Raw genomic sequence first — 21,941 nt, 5'->3', positions numbered from 1 at the left:
TGGGGGCTGTGAGCTATCAGAACAGTAGTTGCTACAGTGAGTAACTTTTATTATTTACAGCACATCATGTCTTTCCTGTAAATAGTTTTCACTTCATTGTCTATGTATTTTGTCCTTTGATGAACTCTCATGACTAAATGCTAACTCGTATAAATTGTTGCCAATAAACTGCTTACGAAATGCACTGCAACCTGTCATTACTTAACCCTGAACACATATCTCCAGGAGATAACTCTGCTCTTGTCTATGACCAATTACAAACTTACTAGCTGTGGTTATTTCACATAGTGTAAAACCAAAGGATTATTCATCCATCAAAATATTGTATGCCAGCTCTCGGGCAAATTTAGACCTACTACTCAAGCTACTTTAGTTGACCACCTTACAGTAGTGTAACAAATGGATACAAGGTTGTAAAATGTTGTGATATTAAACATTTCTCATCACCTCTCCTTTAATATCTTGTGCCTGTTTAGCCTCCTCCTTTCAATATAAAAGGGTTCCACATATACTAGGGCAGGGTTGATGGACATCATATAATGTGGTCTTTTGTTCTGAACTCTGCCCACAAACTGAACAGATATGCCAAGGCCCTTGTTCTGCAATTACTTCAAATTATATTAAAAGAATATTGCCTGATTCTGTTTAACGCAGTTTAACAATATAAAGATCTGTAGCATAGGCCTCTTCCACTAAGGAGCTGAGCAAGGCTGGCTCTTGAGGGTGCCGCACTTCCTTTCTTCAGGGACAGCGCAGTGAATAGCAGGGAAGACGCTCCTGGCATCCCTGAAGGTCGACAGATGCGGAAAAGCAGTCCCAGGCTGATAAGAAGGAAGCAGGCACAGCGGAACCGCCGACCGAGGGAAGCAGAGAAAGCCCCACCACAGACGGCAGGTGCACGGGACATCCCAGGATCATTGCGGACCATGAAATAAGGTACGCTGATGTACGGGGAACCACCAGAGACAGTGGCCTAAAGAGACCCATGAATGGGCCTGGACGCATATCCATGTCAAGGGAATATTACTTGGCAGAACTGTGAACCAAATTTGGCGGGAAAATGGTGGAAACCTGCTGTGCGAGTTTGGGACCCTCACCCATACAAATAGAAACTGTGAGAGTGACTTACGAGAAATACAGTACTTAGCAGGCGAGCAAATCAAGTCTGTATGTGACACCATAGCTTGGGGAGGGCATCCCAAGCTATTCTTCTGCGTTGCATTATCTGATGGGAAGCACCAGGTCTGCCAACCAGGGTCAGGAGCCCAGAGACAGAAAAGAAGCCAGTGAAGGGCCAACTAGGGAGCAGTTTTCCCCAATCGCTGCTGAACTTGTCAAGAAGCCTGATAAAAGCCTGTTCCCAGGAGATGACCAAATATTTCAAGGTTTGAAGATTCCATAACTGTCTTCTTGCCATAGGGAAGTTGACACTTTTGCTTTGGACATTCTGACACTAGTGCTTTCATTTGAGGAATGGAAACCCCACTTAGAGTTAGGGCATGATAGGGTTTTCTTTTCCTTTATTGCACTTGAATAAACGTTTCTAATAATCACCATGATCCCTCCGCGCCAGAGCCTTACTTATGCACCCGTACACACCTCTGGTAGTTGTTTGGAAATCCCAAATTTATTTTGCAAAATTGGGACATTTTTTCAACTTTATCTCTTGAAGAAGCCTCCACAGTTCAGGGGCATGCCTGAATACATCTTGTAGTTCCTCAAACATCCACTCACACACTACTTGTAGTACAACCTGGCACATACTGAAATCAGCACTAAAATCGCTTTGCTCTAAGAACAGATCATATATATAATGTCAATTTCGTCTTATCCATTAGCATTTATTAAACATGCATTCCTATTAACAAAATGATGTTACCCGTTCCCGTATGTATGTCCACCTGTACACCGCCTCCTCATCAGCTTTTCTTTCACCTCTGCTCCTTCGCTTTGTTCCACACACTATGATCTGGTTCACCGCGGGAAAGGGCACACTACGCTACCATTCAGACAACTATAAGGGTGTGTACGAAGGAGACTGACACACACGTGGCGTATTTTTGGCTATAAGCTTTTATTATGTTAGAAAACTAAGGAAAAACCTTACCTTACCTGGCCCTATTAATAAACTAAACACTAAGGTCCTCATCACCAGTTGAACTAACGCAAACTTTATTTGCGTTTGCGCCCACCCGTCTGGCAGTATTGCCGCCGGATCACGGGTTGGGTGCTAAACGTTACTCCCCATTCCCCATTGGGAATTTTCAGTGCAATTACGTCGTGGTAATACCGCCGGCGGTAATTGCGCCAAAAATGGGAATTTTTCCAGCGCGTTTACTCCCAGCTATGAGCGAGGGTAAATGCCCCCAGACTCGAGATTGGGCGGAGCGGTAAATGCAGCGGTAACACCATTACTGCCGCATTTAAGGTCTACCTCCCAACTCGTGATGAGGCCTTATGGATTCAGCCAGGATGTCGGCCCTAAACAAGTAATACACAATTGTGTCAATCTATTTCCTACCCTTAAACTGTAAATCAAACTAATTAAAGTGTTGTTCTTCTTGGTCCAGAAGAATGCTTCTCTTCTTCTGGATGATGGATCAAAGTTCACTTTCGGATGATGAAAAGGAAAGGTTCTTCAAAAAGGTCAAAACCCAAAAATCTCAAAAGCTTTCTTGACTTGGCGCTTCACCAACACACATGGAAAAAGAAAGTCTTGTATCTTCACAGTATTAGAGGAATTAATTCCTTTTCCCCTAACCTTCCTCTGGTTTCTTAATACTTTCACAGCACCAGAATTAATGACTTCTTTCTCCCGGCTTTTACAATACAGTTCACAACGGGAGGTTAAATTACTTCCTTCCCATGGTCTTCCTTGTGTTTCTCAAAATTCCACCGAACGGCTCCCATCCCTTGGTTTCTCACACAATGTTCACAACCATCAGGGCGGGACGATTCCCTTCCCCTGGCCCTTCTCAGGCTCTTCACAAGGCCAAGAGCTGTATATTGCTTACAAGTGCATTTATATTTTGCCTAGACCAATTGGCGGACTTTCATAAAATGCACTTAGATTTTGCTTAAACCGTAATTGCACTTAGATTTTGCTCAAATTATAATTGTATGTCTTTGTTGAAAGCAATGAATTTTATGTATTTGTTAAACACACTCTCTCTTTTTTGTGAAATAAATAAGTCAGAAAGAAAATACGTTTTTCTTTGTGTAAAATGATGTTGCTCTATGCTTCTTATGGTGACCTTGGGTTGTTCTAAGTTGGAATAAGTAGGATATCCTGCTGGATACCATTTAAAATCATTTCATAAATTTTCAAATTTAGTCTTTACGGCTTTTGAAACCCATGTTATGTGAATACCGCCGAGGCTGTGGCATTGACTTGTTTAGTTAAGGGTTGAGCCAAGGTAAAAACCCCAGAGTTCTTACTTCCTTAGACACCTTGATAATATTGCTATCGATATTGAAGGACTTGGAGGAGTTCTAGAGTTTGTTCAGCCAGTGTTGTGAACCAATGAGAAGAAGTTCTGTCTTTTTATAGTTTAGGAATAATCCATGTTGGGCCATCCAAACCTGGATATTTTGATAGATTGTATTGATTGATTCAGAGTCTGTGTCATGAGAGCCAGAGATGGGTATGAGGATTTGAGTGTCATCTGCATAGTTAGTGTAGTTGACACCAAAATCATCAAGGGGTCAAAAAGTGGTTTCTTAAATATATTATAGAGTGTCAGTGAGACGCAAAAACCTTGGGGGACACCACATGAGTCTGAGGCAGGCAAAGTTGCAGAGGTAGGAGAAAAAAATCTCATGGTTCTCTCCATGAGGAAGGAGTGTATCCACTGAATGGCTTTCTGTGAGAAGTGTGCCTCTAAATTTAGGTCAAATGCTGCTGAAAAGTCTAGCAGGAGGAGGAGAGCTAGATTGCCCTTGTCTTTCTGTTCGTCCATTTGTATTTCCAGGTCCAATAGTGCTGTTTCAGTCCCATGTCTTAAACGGACGCCTGATTGGCGTTGGCCAAGGAGATTGTTGTATTCCATATAGTTTTGGATATGGAGATACGCTGCTTGGTCCAGAATTTTGAGAAGGAAGGGTACTGTTATAGGTCGATAGTTTGTTGGTGTATTTGGGTCTACAGTATGTTTTTTCAGTAGGGGAAGGACCCACACGTCTTTAAGATTCGTTGGGACAGTGCTGCTTTCGAATGAAGTGTTAATTAGATTTGTGATGAATGATGTTAGTTCAAGACCATATTCTTTAATAAGTGAAGCTGGGCATATATCACCTTGGCATATTGAAGGTTTGAGGCTAGCTATAATTTTCAGGACCTCAGTGTTTGAGACAGGATTGAATTCGAAGGGTACCCCAGTTTTATGACTCGTCCCTGACTTAGCGTTAGTGATTCTTTCATTATATGTGACACCTTTTGTTTGGAGGATGGCCTCATTATAGTTTTTAGATGCAGCGGCGAAGGCTGCTTTGTTCAGTTCAGTTGGGAATTTTTTTCCAGTTAGACTAAACAGTTGTTAGTGCTACGCAATGTTTTGAAGTTAGGAGTGTACGAAGCGTTGAGTGGGCTAACTGTTGAGCTTTACGCAGGCCTAGGGGCGCTACTTCATCAATTGCTGCTAGAACAGTGTGGTTGTAGAGGTCAACCATGACTGCAGGGTCGTTAATTCATTTGTTTGTGGTGTGCCGTGATGGGGTGAAGCAATGGTAAAATGTTCTTTACAGTGATGCTACGAGAATTTCTGTATAAGGCAGCTGGTGCCATTGGAGGGGGGTGTGTGTGCCTGTCCTGGAGTTCTTGTCAATATTAAATGTGATGATGTGATGGTCAGACCAGGCGCATTGGGAGTTCGAAGTTATATGTATGTTGAAATTGTGATCTGCTAGCCAATCCAGTGTATGACCTTTGCTGTGTGTAGGGATGTAAATCCAGTGAGTGTAGCCTAGTGCAGTGATGGTATTGGCCAAAGCTGAGGCATTGTTGTCTTTAGGATCATTGAAGCCAATTGTAGTGTTTGAGAACTAGGCTTAGTATTAGTAGAGAGGAGTTGTGATATTTCATCCTCGAATGAGGAAAAAGAGCCAGGAGGTCTGTAGATAAGGTGCGTGTTCAAGGTAGCTGTAGGGGATAAGGTATTTTTAATGGATAGAAGTTTGCCTGAGTTGAAAGTAAGGTTAGGCATATCACTGATATTAAGCGTGTACTTTGCAGTAATTGCTACTCCGCTGCCTTTGGCTGTCAGTCAATCAGTCCTATAGATGGTATTGTTTTCTGGGACAGCGAGCGAAAGGGTTGAGCAGGCAGCTGCATGAAGCCAGGTTCCGGTGATGGCTAATAGGTCAAATTTATTAGAGGTAATGAGGTATGCGATGTCTAGAGCATGTGCTAAGAGAAACCTGGCATTGATGATGGCACCCTGGATAAAGGTTGCTTTCAGGTTAATTTTGTGACTTAGAGAGCAGGTAGAATCTGTATTTTGAGAACGTGTTGATGTTTGTAGGTCAGGTGTGGTAGGCTTCACAGACTGGGTTCATGGGAGAGGTGGTGTGGCCAGGGGTCTGAGTATTCCGCTCATTAGCGCGGATATTTGGATGTTTAGGTGTCAACGATGCAGGGAGGGGAGTTCTGGAGTTAAGATGTGTGTTCGCCCAGGTAGATGTGGGGATGGTGGTTGGGTAGAAGAGCCTACTGAACTTGGCTGTTCGAGTTGCCAGTCTGCTATTTCTAATTGTTACCAGGCAAGGTAAGCTGAGGCAAGATTTGGACAATGCGGTCGAGGTTCCTGCCAATTCGTTAGTAATATTGGAAGGTTGGCAAGGCCGTGGAAACAGATTGAGATGGTATGTGTTAGTAGGAGAAAGGAAGCGTGAGGGGGGATGTTAGAGGGGTCGGGTAAGTTGTGCGACATAGTGTGAAAATGTGAGGGTGGTGAGCAAGGGACTAGTGCAGGATTTAGGGTCTTTCATTTTAAGGGGAGTGCCTGCAAGTGTATTAGGTTGTGGGTGGGCGCTTAAGAGTGTGGGTGTGAACCGGGGAGAAAGTATCTAAGGCGCCAATGGGAGGAGGTGTAAAGGAGGGTTGATCCTGACTGTGACTGTAGTCATTAGAACTGGGTAATTGGGCGGTACTATGTACTCGAGCTGGTACTCAGTAGTGCGGATGGTTCAAGTGCGAGCAGAGAGTAGGTGCATATGTATGTTAAATTCCTTAGGCACATTTATCTATCTTGCAAATCATGACAAAGGTTAATAGAAAACAGGCGTAACACGCAGTCACTGTAGCAATATTAATCCCTAGGTAGGGTGTCTTAAAGTGTGAAACAGTACAGCTGGTATACATTAGTAGAGGTAGGTTGCAGTTAATACTTTGCATGTACATTACAGAGCTCAGTGAGGTAGTGACATTTCCGACAATGACAATATGCAGCTCGAAGTGTTACGCTGAGATTGGCGGTGCCCTTCATTTGTTTGACAACTTTGCCCGCAATACCAGGAGGACTCGATTACTGTTGCACCGTGGGTGAGATAAACCGTGTGCCGGCAATGTGTGAGCAAGTGTTCGGAGCAGTAGGATAGTGCGCCTGTTGATTGTCGCTAATGTCAGGTGAGCACAGTTTAAGACATGCAGGTACCGGTACGCACGACCATATGCAAACTTCAGTGGAGAAGGTCGCAGACAGATGTGCCGACAATGGCGATTGGCACATAATGGCGATTGAGGGTGCAACGGCATGTTGAGCACCAAACCTTTGAAGTTGAGCAGCAAAGGTGGTGCATATGGACAACCATATGAGACTGGGTGGGGGGATACGATGGTACCAGGGTATGGGCAGAGGGTAGTGAAGGAATTAATGGCCTGAGGCTCTGGAAGGCCCGGACAGGCACAGACAGGGGCCTTTGGTAATGGGCCAGTTTCCGCCTGCTGGCGTGATTGGTTGGATAAATGGGGAAAGTTGAAGCCAATCCCAACAGGCTTTAGAGGCGAGGATTAGCTGGTCAGGATGCACACACAAGTTGGTTCTTACGGTTGCAAATTGCTGACCGCCATTTTGGAATGAGCATACAGTTGCGTAAACATTGATTGTAGTATGTTTTCACAGCGACTCTGAGGCTGTAGTCCCGAGATGAAGTCTGGAATCTAGGCACAAAGTGGTCAAACAATGGTGGGTAACTTTTGTAAAATCTTCGGAACTTCACAGAAATTGCCGATTTCGCAGGATCATCTCAGTAAGCAGGATCTACCTCTCTGGAACTATGAACTAGTACATAGTGAGCCGCAATTCAAATGTTCGCATGTGATACAAACCATTTATGACCAAGTATGACATAGGCATTTGTGGAGTCAAAAGTGGCTACTGGTATCTGTTGATGGCTAACTAGCCAAAAGCGCCCATCAATTTCAAATCCTCTTCTACTCTGAGGCCCTTCTTCTTGTTCCCCCTGTCCAGTCGTACATATGACACAATCTGCAGGCACATAGCTCAAGTGAATTTGCTTGATATACTTCATCTGCAAATAGGCTGCAGTTTGTGTTTGCCTGTGCTGTTTTTTTGTAAACAGAAATTATTTGCACGCTCACACATCTTCTCTTAAAGCACTGTCTGACCCTAAATATATGCTTCAGATTTTACTTTATGGTGATCGGAAAAATACCGTTGGATGTATTGGAGTGGCTCTGGAGTTAGGTTTGGCCTATACTGAGAATGGTGGCGGGAAAATGCTGCATATGAATTATAACTGCTAATCAGTGCTACTGTAAGAGGCAGTATCTGCTTTAAAAAAAATTGTCTCAAGCTATGAAGAGAATTAGAAAGTTAAACTATGCCCAGCTGTCCAAGGTGAAAGTGTGCTGTCTGACTTCTCTTGTACTAGTCAACCTGTTTAGCCTATATCTTTCGGTTGCTTTGCCTTACCCTCCAAATTGGTATTGGGTGCAAGAGGTCTCTCCAGCCCTTTTTACCAAGAAAGGTTTGTGAGAAATACGGATCCTGCCTACTATCGTGAAAATATCTGATGATGAATTACCAGTTGTTTTCTGATAGACAAATGATGAGTTCCTAATTTAGCGTTTGTGGCAAACCCTCTGTTCTAAAGACTGAATGACAATATTGTTTGCCTTAATGGTGCGAAGAAGAGCAAACCCTAAATATGTGTTCATTTTAACAGCTGTAATACTTGAAAAGTGGTTTTGGGACTTTGCTTTTTACATACTTCTGTGTTCCTTTGACCTCGTATTATTTTGGAAAGTGATTTTGATGTTGGAATTGTGCTAAAACTACTGCCGCAGACTCCTTCAAAGATCATACTTATATCATGGTTTCTTTTTTTTCTGCTCGTGTTGCATGCATGAGCACAATTAGATGCACGTCTGTCAACCATAGTCCTTGTCTAGCTATGGGAGAATGACATAGCGTCTGTTTGTATTCGAAATGCTGTGCAAGAAATCTCTTTGAGGAGAGTAAACGAGTTAACCCCGCTACTGTTTTAAGAGATTTATCGTAATCTCGGCACATACTTCGTTCCATGTAATCATGTGGACTGTAGGAAAATCTGTAAGAATATAGTTGCACAAATTCACAATGAAATTAGTCAATTAATTATAATGGGTTATTTATAACGCTCTTAATACCCAGAAGTTTCTAAGCGTGGACCCGGGGATCGAACCTGTGTTGCTTCACGTCGTCTTGCTTCCAAGATGAGCGCGTTGCTCCTGAGCTTTCCTCCCGAGATTTAACAACCTGTCCTTAATTTATAATTTACTTTTCGTTTAATTTACGGATGAGATTCTTTTTATTCAAAACGAATGCAAAATCCTGCCCTTACCACCCACGACCTGGTTTTGGGTTACACAGATGCACTGAATGTTACCAACCTTAACCTAACAAGCAGCCTACATAGTGACATGCTACAACTGAAGAGCCTGTTGACCACACTCACTGATGGCTGAATGCTAACTGGCTCATTTTTACTGGTACATATGTTTAATTCCTTAACACACCAGCCAGAAATCTACTCCACAATTCCTTCCATCCTTTGGTATTGCAAGTTGCCTTAAATACATTTTCCAAGGTCAAAAATTGGCACTGTAACTTTGACAAGCAGCTCTTACTGAGTTAATACATTAATGCTGCTGATTTGTCCATTTCTGGAGCAAACGAACTGCAAACGATAGCTGGGGCTATTATCACTACCAAGTTGGTGTATTATATCCGGGTTTAATGCAAGTGTCCAAAAAAGAAAACTAAGTGCATGATTGCAGGTGTTACATAGCACACTTGGTAGAGTAGTTGTGGGAACCCATAAATGAGACCATACAATACGCCCCCCCACCCACCCCCCTCCCCATTGGAGTCTTGAACAAACCTAAGGTTCCTGCTCTGACTGGTCAGATCAACAATAATCATTAGTATCCCATCTCCGAACCATGAATCATGAAAGCACTGTAATGTGTGCTTTACCCCTACCACAAGGGTGTAATCCTAAACAGAAAGGGTGGGAATGTCTGCAAAAGCATTACCAGACAGTAACAGTCTGGTACTCAAGAACATTCCAGATGCTGTTTTGTGTTCAGTTTATAGCAATAATGGCCTTGGGGGTCAGTAGTTTCATGTCTTCTGACTTTACTGTCCTGGCTATGACCTGGGAACTAACGCCTTACCAATACCCTCTTGCTAGTAACATTCCTGTGCTCGTCTTTGTCTGTTCATGGTAGATGCATTAATTGACAGTCTGTCCCTATAAAAACTTGTTTTCTTTTCTGGGTCCTTAGCCATAAACAAGATCATCCAACATTGAGGTTGATCAATCCGGAAGTACAATCTTTTTAAGATGTGATAAAGCCATGTTTGTGTAATCTGAATAGGCTTTAATGCATCAACATAAAATGCATACAACTTTCTCTTTAATGTTTAGTTAGGCTCGTCAAAGACTGGACACAGGGATGTTTTACTGCATATTCATTTATTATCAAAGAGCCTGTGTTGGGGTTGAGCGTAGTAGGCATATGATCTCAGTTTTGTATTCGTTTTTCCAATTAGGGATCTGGACCGTACTTCTCAAATGTATATTAATGCCATTCACATAACACACCACTGAGTGCCATTGCTATTGAAATGGCACCATATTTTGGTGAAATGTACAATGTTATACTTTACAAAAAATATAAATGATTAACCTAGCATCCCAAATACATTGCGGTAGCGTTTGCATTAGGGGTTCTTAAATTGAGCCTTTGTTTTTGATTTTTAGAGTGCCTCCTAGGGTGTTCCCCATTTATGCATGATTTTATTTGCCTACATCCTTGTATTCAGACATTGTCGATTGGAGTAAATGTGTTAATATTTGCTTCAATCAGTGTTTGTTTTTCCGTAGCCTTTCATGTCACCACGTTATCCAGGAGGTCCAAGGCCACCCTTAAGGATACCAAATCAGGTACCCGTTTTGTGAAATATTTTACATTCATAACAGATTGCATTGTCTGCTAAGGTAATGTGAATTTTGAATTAATTATTGGTTTGTCTGCATACATGTAGGCACTTGGGGGTGTTCCTGGAGGTCAGACATTACTTCCTAGTGGAATGGATCCAACGAGGCAACAAGGTGGGGTAGCTATATGCAAGATTTATTTTCAGAATGATGGTACAACGACTTTGTATTTCACTCTGTGAAAGCACGATGGATGGCTGAATACCATGCAATTGGGTATTTATACTTGCATTTTTGTATTTGCTGCCCAATTTTAATTTATATACATTTTTCAGGTCATCCAAACATGGGTGGGCCCATGCAGAGAATGACTGCTCCACGAGGAATGGTTCCGATCGGACCACAGGTATGTTGCGTGTCCAATCATTGTTACTTTTAGTATCTGCAAAGTTGATAAACAAAAGGCAAAAGTAACATTCTCAAATTTGCAAATTACATGAAACCTTTAGTTCGTGGCAAATAATAAAAAAAGAAAAACTGAAAAGATTGTGAGGCAGTACGTGCTTCTGAAAACTGACCAGTATTCAATTTCCAAAAGCTTGTATATGTGACGATATTTTACATTCAAAGATCTGTCTTTTATCAGAGGTCATGTGTAACAGCAGTTTTTTAGGAAACACGTTGACACATTCCTTATTCAGACAAAATAATAACAGAAAATAGAATATTTAATGTTGATTATCCACTACTGTGTACATAGATGATATGGCAGTTTTTGTGGCCCAAAAATGTGACCGCAGATAAAATAAGACGTAATAGAAAATAGAGGAATGATAATATTTATAGAAAAAAATCAATGGTGCCTGAAACATCAGTTTCATTGTTTAAAATGGTCAAACCGTTTAGGAATAGATTGACACAGAGTTGGGACTCTGGGTTCAACTGGTGTCATTACAATTAAGTGTAGTGCAATTTGTAGCCCAAAACGCATTAACAATTTTCAAACAACCTGTTGGAGGTTTGAATATTATAGATGATGACTCAGTCCCTTTTTATTTTTACTATCGGGATGGCCATCTTGTTTTTTTATTTATTTTTACTGGCAATTGGGCTCGTGTCATGTGGTTGGAGCCAGTCTCCAGTAAAAAAAAATGTTTTCAAAACTATGTGCACCTCCGTCAAACCCTGGCATGCGAATAGCAATTCCACCCTGCTTAAGGGGGACATTCAGGGCCCTGTTACCGGGCATTTATGCCCCCCCACCTCCGCCTAAGTGAAGGTGATTAATAACGTAATTTCATGGTACCTAATGGTCGAAAGTATCCATCTTTCTAATATATAGCTAAATGACTATACAATTATATAACCTCTGCAAATAGTTTAGGATTATACTACATGGTTCCATTGGGAAATTGCAGTAAGAGGATGACACTGGAAATTCGTAATAGACTGCTGCAGCTAGAGTTTACTGTTAATTTTGTCCTCTTTCAGTTGAAATGTATTTGAGTAAAGTTTTTGCAGCCAAAAATGAGTTTAGAAATTATATAGATTTGTGAGCATATTGTATTCTCCAGCATGCGGTCTGGCATGGATTCACGTGCTCATGAATATTCCCGGTCGTCAGGCTGGGAATCCTCAGTAAAGAAAAAATCAGTAACAGTTTCGTTTCTGATCTGTCTTTCTTAGTAGTAACCAACCACTGATCTCTGGGTCATACTGCCCCCAGCCAATGACTGCCCTCTCCCTAAGCCCCGCCTCTGGCAGCCATCCTCAGATTTTTACCGCACGCTCAAGTGTTGGGAGTCCTCGTGTTTAGCTCTCGAGTTTTTTTGCTGCGTTTTCATGCTTTTCAGAAGATCTTTTCATTTTTTCGGTTTATTCGAGCCTCAAGCTCTACTGTTTCTATTTCCGACAACGGGTAGCCGTTTCAGACTTCTTCTACGCCCCTCAAGGGTGAAGTTTTCGTCGAGTTTACACTTCTTGGAGGATTCCGGAAGATCTGCAGCCTACCTCAACGGACATGGCCCAGGACAAGGGAAGCTCGACGCCCGGATCCAAGCTGTTCAGGTGCTGCCCTGGATGCGGATTGCAGAACGTTTTTTTCAAGGAGGACGAGCACTCGCGTTGTCTCTACTGTCTTCATGAGGACAAGATGCACGTGGAGAAGGACTATGCGTTCTGCAAGAACCTTTCGGAACGGAGCAAACAAGATTGTCGTTCCCGCCTCGCCGCCTGGCTGGAGAAGGGCACAGCAGGTGAGAAGGCGAAGAAAAAGTCTGAGCGGGCTTCTAAGTCCTGTGAGGGTGCCCCGGCGACGGGGGCCCAACAGAAGGCCAAGCACTGCCAGTCCGCGGGCACCGGGAGCGCCGAAAGGTCAGGCTCTTCGGCTGCCAGGCAGGGCGCTACTTCCCCGGCACATTCGACCACGAACCAGCGCTCTGGTTTGGGGAAGAGGAAGTCCGAGAACCCGGGTAAGCCGCTGGAGAGGACCCGGTCGATCTCGAAGAGGGAGAGAGGTGCTGACCCTCCCCCCAAGGCAAAGGCCCAGGACGCACCTAAGGTGGTGAGGGCTTTGATCCATCCGGCAAAGGCCTCTGCCGAAGTGGTCGCTGCGACCCTGGCGAAGCCGGATGAGACTACGCCAGTGGAAACGGCCTCTGGGCCCAGAGTATCCCTGCCACCGTGGAGGGAATCCTCTTTCCAGCCCATTGTTAAGACCCCCGTGAAGCGCCCGGCGGAAAAAGAGGGTGGGGGCCGGTGGCCATTACAGACTCGGAATCAGCCTCTGAGGAGGAGCTGGTAGAAACCGAGAAGGGCGTCAACGAGAGGTCCATAGGCCTCAACGAGAGCATAGGCCTCAAAGAGAGGTTCATAGGCCTCAACGAGAGGTTCGAGAGGGTTCGATCCCAGGGGGCGGCCCCTGCTGACGTGATTGAGGATAGCGATGATGTCGACTTAGAGGGCCCAGTGGAACGGCCATCCCGTCCGTCGCAGCCATTAACCGAGCCTCAGGATAGCTCGGTGGCCATTTTGTTGGCAATCCAATCCTTATGTACTGAGATAAGGACGAGGTTACCACGGACCCCGACGGAGGATCGGGAACCGGGCCTGCCGGGAAGCCCTCCGAACAAGCGGCGGAGAGTCCACCCCACTCCACTCTTCGTGCCTGCGAGACCTGTGGACCCCTCGTCCTCACCGGACCCTAGAGAGGATACGGCGACGGACACAGCGACGGGGACTGACGATGACGGCGGTGATGACACAGCGGACATCCTGTCATCACCCCCCCCCCCTGCGGGCTTCCCCAGCCGACGAAATTGGCTCTTTCCACGCCATGATAACCAGGGCATCCGAGCTCTTCCAGCTCTTCCCTGAAGAACAGAAAAAGGAAGGGTTTCTGTACCAACGACGAGAGGCCAAGAGGAAGACGGTCCTCGTGGTGCCTTTGCTCGACGACATCTGGAACGAGGGGCTTGCTGTCCTCAGGAATCCTGCCACAACACCCGCCAAGAGGGACAGGTACGAAAAGAAGTACCAAGTCCCCGGTACCGCCCCCCTGTGCCTCAGGGCCCAGCCCACGCCGGACTCTGTTGTCTCGGCAGCAGCTAAGAAGAAGGCAGCGGGTGCGATGGCTTCAACTTCCACTTCCCCGCCGGACAGCGAGGGCAGGAAATTGGACTCCATGGGACGACGAGTCATCTCGTCGGCGGCAATGACGATTAAGGCGGCCAGTACCTTAGCGATCGTGGCCCGCTACGACAGGGAGCTCTGGTTCAGAATAGCTCCCCTGCTAGACTTCCTGCTTGACGACAAGAGGGCAGAGGCCCTAGAAATTCTGCAGGAAGGTGAGGTGGCATCGGATCACGCCATAACGGTGGCAACGGACATTGCCGATAACGGATTTCGCCAACTGGGCAACAGAGTTTGCCTCCGACGACGAGAATGGCTCAAGGCGACAGACTTTCGCCAGGACGTCCAGACCAGAGTGTTGGACATGCCGTTCGACGGCAACAACCTCTTTGGTAAGGCGGTGGACGAGCCTCTACAGGCCATCAAGACCGACTCAGAGACGGCCCGGGCCCTAGGGCTGCTTCAACAGCGGCGGCCCTTTCAGAGCTCCGGAGTCAGACAGGGTGCCTCCAGAGGTTCCAGTGGTGGCTCCTCCACTTACCGCCAGGCGGCCCGCTCCTCTTCCCAGGAGGCCTACAGAGGTCGCGGCAAGCCAGGGGGATCTCGCCGTCGTCGCCAAGGAGGGCAAGGCCGCTTCCAAGCAAGACTGACCTGGCCATGTTGTCGGGCCCCCAGCGAAGCACCCCGGTGGGAGGACGGCTGACGAAGTTCGTCAGCGTGTGGGAGTCCATCTCCACCGACCGTTGGGTGTTGGACACCCTGGCCAATGGGCACTCGCTGGAATTCCAAAAGAAGTGCCCTCGCATTCCTCCCGTGGCCAGGAAGGAAAACCACGTCCCTAAACTGCTGTTGGAGGTAAGGGCGATGCTCAAGAAAGGTGCCATCGAGCTCGTCCCCAGAGGACTCTGGGGCTCCGGAGTGTACTCAAGGTACTTCCCCCGTCAAGAAGAAGACAGGCGGTTGGCGCCCCATCCTGGACCTGCGTCGCTTAAACAAGTACATCAAGGCGCAGAAATTCAGGATGGTCACCCTCCAGCACGTGCAGGGACAGCTGGAGGAAGGCGACTTCCTATCGTCTTTGGACCTGGAGGATGCTTACTTCCACATCCCTATTCTAAAAAGGCACAGGAAGTTCCTCAGGTTCGTGGTTCAGGGACGCCACTACCAATTCAGAGCCCTACCGTTCGTATTAAAGTCGGCACCCAGGGTTTTCACCAAGTGCCTGGCACCAGTGGCGGCGCGTCTGCGTCTGCAGGGGATCCACGTTTACCCCTACCTGTACGACTGGCTAATCCGGGACCGGACAAGGGAACTCGCCGTCGAACACACGGCGAGGACCGTCCGGTTGCTGACGGACCTGGGGTTCGCCATCAACTATCCTATATCCCACTTGGGTCCATCGCAGATAGCACTGTTTCTGGGAGCGAAGCTCATTACAGTGGGGCAATTGGCCTCCCCTTCAGAGGAGAGGACCAAGACCATCCTGGGCAAGGTGCGGCGCCTGCTAGCCACGGACGTGGCCAGGGTGAGGTCCATCAAGTCCCTCCTCGGGATGATGTCCTCATGCATCTATCTTGTACCCCTTTGCAGACTTCTGATGCGTCCGCTACAGTTCCTCGACGCCCGCTGGCTTCAGGCGAGGCGCTGTTTCAAGGACAGGATCCCTCTCGACGAGGAGTTCCGTCGGGCGATCTTATGGTGGGGCATCCGTGCTCACCTCACGTCAGGCACGGAATTTCAAATCCCGGCGTTTCAGGCAACGGTGACGACGGACGCCTCTCTGGAGGGTTGGGGGTCCCACACCGGGGACCTCCACGCAAGAGGCCTTTGGCTCCCGGAGGAGAGGTCCCTCCACATCAACATTCTGGAGCTCCGAGCAGTGTTCTGGGCTCTCAAGTCGTTCCTTCCGTCCCTCAAGGGCAAAGTGGTGAGGATCTTCACCGACAACACCACCACGATGTTCTATATACGGAAGCAAGGAGGCACCAGATCCCCAGCCCTATCCAAGGAGGCCCAGGATCTGTGGCACTGGGCCGTCGCCCAGGGGATGTTTCTGGTTCCCTTCCACCTGGCAGGAATAAAAAACACCATCGCAGACTCACTCAGCAGGGAGCTGCGCTCGTGCAACGAGTGGGAACTGCGCCAGGACTAAGTGGATCGACTCTTCCAACGATGGGGCAAACCCCGGATCGACCTGTTCGCGACGGCTACGAACTCCAAGTGCCAGAGGTTCGCCAGCAGGTTCCCACAGCCGAGGAGCATGGGCGATGCTTTCTCGTTCCCTTGGGACGGCCTGTTTCTATACGCGTTTCCTCCGTTGCCGTTGCTGCTCCGCCTCATCAACCAGCTCAAGAAGTCCAGGTGCAGGATGATCCTCGTCGCACCGGCGTGGCCGAGGCAGATCTGGTTCCCGGACCTTCTGGACTTGTCAACGTCCCCACCAGTCAAGCTGCCGGTGGACGCAGATCTTCTCTCCAGAGAAGGAGGCGCCATTCTCCATCACGACCCACAGTCGCTGAACTTGCAGGCCTGGCTCCTGCAGCACTAGAGTTTGGAGGGTACGATATCCCGGCTGATTGCAGAGAGGTTCTTGCAAAGGCCAGGGCGTCCTCAACTCTCAAGTGTTACGGTCATAAATGGAAGAGGCTCTCTGTCTGGTGCCGTGCACAGAAGATTGACCCTCTGCGGATTACGGCCCCTCAAGTGCTGCCGTACCTACTGTCACTGGCCAAAGCTGGACTGGCTCACGCCTCCATCAAAATACATCTGGCTGCCATCTCCCGATATACCAGGACTTCGGGACGGGCGTCCTTGTGGTCTCATCGCCTGGTGAAGGAATTTATGAAGGGACTATTCCGATCATTCCCGCCGGTGAAGGCCCCTGCCCCGGCGTGGGAGCTTTTTGTGGTGCTGACCAGGCTAATGGGAGCCCCATCCGAGCCTATGCATTCGGCGCCTTTGAAGTTCCTGTCATGGAAGACAGCGTTCCTCGTGGCCATCACCTCTGCACGACGAGTGGGAGAGATTCAGGCCCTATCTTGCAAGCCTCCATACTTGACTTTTCATGACACGAGGGTAGTGCTGAGGACGCACCCCTCCTTCATGCCCAAGGTGCCGTCGAACTTCCACCTCAACGAGCCTTTGGTGTTACCAGTTTTCTTCCCATCGCCTTCGACGCCGGCCGAGAGGACTTTACACTCGCCGGATGTCGCTAGAGCGCTGAAGTTCTACGTGGACCGCACGATGAGTTTTCGGAAGACGTCACAACTGTTTGTGAATTTTGGACCTGTGAACCAAGGGAAGGTTCTCTCAAAGTCTTCCATTTCCAGATGGCTCTCCGGCTGCATCATGCATTGTCACCGGTTGGCAAACCGACTGCTGCCCGGCCGTCCGAGAGCCCAATCGACCAGAGCGATCGCTGCTACCACGGCATTCCTGTCTGGTGTGCCCCTGCTGGACATCTGCAGGGCTGCTACGTGGAGGTCGACGCACACCTTCACAAGATTCTACTGCGTCGATCGGGACTCTAGGGAGGAGTCCAGGGTCGGCGAAGGAGTGCTGCGCAACCTGTTCGCTTAAGGTGAGCCTGGTGAGGAGGTAAGAGATGCTTAATGTTGAGTTGTTGTATTGCTTAATGTTCAGCCTGTTGCCACCTCCCGTGGTTGTGCATGTGTATACTGCTATGTATTCCTTTATTCATGAGCATGTGAATCCATGCCAGACCCCATGCTGGAGAAGGAACAAGTTACTTACCTGTAACTGTTGTTCTCCAGCATGGGTCTGGCATGGATTCACATGCGAACCCTCCCACCTACCCCTCTGCGGCTCTTCACTTGGTCATACTGCCACTTGGCGTTCTACCAAATCTGAGGATGGCTGCCAGAGGCGGGGCTTAGGGAGAGGGCAGTCATTGGCTGGGGGCAGTATGACCCAGAGATCAGTGATTGGTTACTACTAAGAAAGACTGATCAGAAACAAAACTGATACTGATTTTTTCTTTACCGAGGATTCCCAGCCTGACGACGGGGAATATTCATGAGCATGTGAATCCATGCCAGACCCATGCTGGAGAACGACAGTTACAGGTAAGTAACTTGTTCTTTCCTGGATAACAGAGAAGGGAGGATGCGTGTCTCAGACATTTCTCAATTACTGAATTCATTTTTATTTTGATGACCTCTGCTCTGATCCAAAGTTTAAAACTAGCACTGTAACATAAATCTGTTTGAAGTTCAAAAGAAAGATTGCATCATTTTCCTAACCTGCTGTAGCAGTGTATATTATAATCAATACAATGGGCCTCATTACAACTCAGGCGTTAAGGGTTAACGCCGTTGTTAACCCTTAACGCCTGTTTCCGATTTTAACGGCTGCTTTTAGCAGCTGTTAAAATCCATGGCGCTAAACCGCCTTGGTGCTATTTACGCCACCGTAATTTACGGTGGCGTAATTAGCGCCTTCCCCACTCCCATTATGCCCTATGGGCCAAAAATGGGAATGGGGAAGGGTAAAATGGGAAATGGGGATTTACCGCCCCACTCCCCTTGGAATGGGGCGGTAAATCCGCCATCCACCATGGTGTAAACATAGTTTACACCATGGTGGTAAAGTTGGCGTACTTACCGCCTGGGTCGTAATGACCCCCAATGTCTAAAGGTAGCTGAAAAACGGTGTAGGTTATCCGTGGAAATACGTGATGGATAAAGATTCTTTACATTAGATGTAAAATCATTAATGATGACAGTCTGTTGAGTGCAGTAATTTCCAAAACGAGCAGACTCATTTTTTTAATTCTGCTTTTTTTGTGGTTATGCCCCAAATGTATTGACCACTATTCCAATATATTGACTACACGTATGCATTAAGGCTCGTTTTTTTTGTAGTTCACATTTTAGTGTTGTCATGCAGTTACTTATATTTTTTATCAAAGCTTAATGTGATTAAATTTTGTTAATTTTTATATTGGCGATTTTTGCAATGAGATTTGACTGCAATCTGCTGCTTAGCTGATACATAAGAGAATTCAAGCCAATGAATTGAACACCAGACATGCATCTTTTGTGACCCTATTTCTTGTTCTTTTAATACTGGCATACAGTACCTGTAAAATGTTTCTGATGTCTACAAGGATTTGGAAAGTGCACATGAACAATGAAAGATGCCTACAAAGGGGATAGTCGCTGAGAAAAGATAGTTTGTATGCTTGGCCAGTTCAGATTGAAACCTCTTCAAAGAGTTTGTTACTCAGGCGTTGTCCATTCCATTGGTTTGGGAAAGTCCATTAACCTACTGTCCTTTCTTTCCCCCTCTTTGGTTTTCTTTTTTTTTGTTTTTGTTTTGTGGTAGTCTGACCCTTGGTTATCATTGCAGAACTATGGAGGTGGAATGAGGCCCCCATTGAATGCTTTAGGTGGACCAGGGATGCCGGGAATGAACATGTAAGCAAGATTGTATCCAATTACAGTATTCTATGTCTGCATACTTTTATTTTTCCACATAAAAGCATTTTTTCATTGATAAGTATCAGCGGGTGATATCTAAGAGATACCAATATGATTTCATTTCATGGCTGGATTTCTGAATTGCTTTGCAGTCCCAGAAAGAAACAAGTTTAAGTCGTATGTTTGGAATTAAAAGCATGTTCTGTATGTCACTTTTTACCCAAGGTCAAAGTTTGAATAACACGAAGAATGAAAAACAGCATGTTAAAAATGATTAAGCATTGCAAAAATGTTATGGGCAATTTATCCTTTTTCCTTTCTGCTTCAGTATCAAATTACAGAGAACATGAAACAAGTCTCATCTTCCTTTTTAATCAGAGAGTATGCTGAGGGCGCCATTATGGTTGGCACCAGCCACAAAGTTCATCTCTGTGCTCTAGAAGCAAAACTGCACATATTTCAGGCCTTGAAATTTAAATTCATTTTTCTTTTATTGAATTTCTGTAGAACATTTTAAAAGGCCCATCAATTGGAGCAAAATCCCAAAATATCTTCCTGTTGTGCGGAACGCCACTTCTCCCTGGACAAATAGAAAATGTAACAGGTTACATTTAGAGGGACTCCTCTGAAATAGGAAGGAAATGTGCCTATGCTTCTCAGTTGACGCCTTGACATGATACATGCATTGTATTCAGCTTTTCATATCTATGGTTCCTCACATTTAGCATCATTACAAGCCTGACTTTCGCTTGTGTGTAACAAAGATGATTAATCTAAGCACATCTTCACACGACTTAGAATGCATTATAAAGAACAGTTGTACACATTTAAATCAGGAGTCGGAAAGGAGAAGAAAACCTTCTAAGACCACCACATCCAAATGCAAACTGGTTAATTTGTTCATAGTCAAAGCGTATGCTCCTTTTTTAGTGTAGGCGCTGTTGCTTATTGCCCGTTTTATATGATCAAAACACACTTGAAATATTCATTAATCGTGCTACACCTCTATCCAGTGGCAATCTACCAAAAAGCCAAAACCTTGATCTTTCATACTGAGCAGTTTACCATTGGAATCATTAACCAGTTCTTAATTAGGCCCTCAACGTAATCTTGGCAAACTCATTGGACCACCTATTCACCCCATGCACATTTTTGATATTTGCCAAATGTATATTTAGGTTTGTATTTTTTTCTTTATGTAGAGAAGCAAAATGATTGCTTTCGCAGATGAATATTCATTTAGCCAGATTTCTATCCGGATATGCTTTTTCTTGTGACTCATCTAGGGTTTCTTTCTAACGTTCTATCATACTTGTATGTTAGAAAGTTATTGCATAGCCATTCTTCTCTAATTTCATTTCATTGGGTGTTGGCGATTTTGTTAATATTGCCTGAATCAACTTTTACCTACCTACCTAATTTCATCCAGCCAACTGAACTGCAATTTAATTATCTTGATGCTGAAAGAGCTGCTCTTGCTTATAGGGATTTCAAGTTTAGTAGGCATACTGTTTCTTTTAAGCCTGCCTCAAAGGGGCAGAAATTGCATTTAACCAGGCATATCTTTTTGGGTTTCAATGAATTCAGTAATCTGTTTGATTTGATCATTTGTAGGACTGGGCAGAAACTGCATCTGGTGCAGATGTTAAGATCAAGGAAACAAGAGTGGAAAAAATAATCCATAGCCAGGACAGGCTGGTAGCAGGTCCCAAGCTTGTGGACCCGCTATGGGAAAACATCTGACACACCGATGCACAAATTTAGAAGATGGAGTCGTTAAGAAGTTTCGACCCATGGACCGGAGTGAACGATCCAGTTGATAGACAGACATTTTCGATGATAAGTAGTAACAAGGGGCCATATTATGACCAGACAGAGGGTTTTTAAAGAGAACCCTCTGTTGTATTGGAAGCCATTGAAAGCCCCTATGAAACTGAGGGATAAGTGTATCCTTGGACAGGGAAAAAGAAGCTTAACAGCCGAATTCTGAGTAACTTAGAGGCGTTGCATTTGGTTAGTTGGAATGCCGATAAGAAGGGCATTGTAGTAGTGTAACTTGGAGCTCACCAGTGCCCCAACTACTGCTTGGCGATCTTTTTCAGACATAAGAGGCAGGAGAGACTTCAAGAGTTTAAGATGAAAATAGATTTAACAATCTTGCTTACCTGTAGATTACAGTTTGTTTGCCTGGAAAATACAACCAAGGATTTTTACTTTGCTGGAGAAAACAGTTGGGACATTGAAGAGTGCTGGACATGGGATACAAGACAGCATGTTACCTATTTGTTTTTTTAGATACAAATACAGTAGTCTCAGTTTTGGATGGGTTTAGTTGAAGCTGATTCGTCAACATCACATTTTATATCTTGCATGCACTAGATAGTACTCCATCTATTGCGCACAGGGGCCCTTTTAGCCGTTTACAGT

General features: G+C 45.7%; 1 protein-coding gene across 11 annotated transcripts in view; it reads left to right on the top strand.

Annotated features, from left to right (window-relative positions):
* The window catches only part of SSBP2 (single stranded DNA binding protein 2), a 1,952,970-nt gene that overhangs the window by 1,523,238 nt on the left and 407,791 nt on the right, over nucleotides 1-21,941 (top strand). For 9 of the 11 annotated variants that reach the window (XM_069627566.1, XM_069627563.1, XM_069627561.1 and 6 more), the window contains 4 exons: nucleotides 10,390-10,449; nucleotides 10,551-10,617; nucleotides 10,779-10,849; nucleotides 19,420-19,511. In XM_069627566.1, coding sequence (XP_069483667.1) covers nucleotides 10,390-10,449; nucleotides 10,551-10,617; nucleotides 10,779-10,849; nucleotides 19,420-19,511 — 290 coding nt within the window. The remainder of the gene's footprint in view (nucleotides 1-10,389; nucleotides 10,450-10,550; nucleotides 10,618-10,778; nucleotides 10,850-19,419; nucleotides 19,512-21,941) is intronic. The other 2 variants (XM_069627564.1, XM_069627562.1) reach the window with 1 other exon arrangement.

This window comes from Ambystoma mexicanum, chromosome 6p, assembly GCF_040938575.1.
Source record: "Ambystoma mexicanum isolate Mex_15411 chromosome 6p, UKY_AmexF1_1, whole genome shotgun sequence".
In the NCBI taxonomy this organism is placed as follows: domain Eukaryota; kingdom Metazoa; phylum Chordata; class Amphibia; order Caudata; family Ambystomatidae; genus Ambystoma; species Ambystoma mexicanum.
This window is presented reverse-complemented; position numbering and strand designations above follow the sequence as displayed.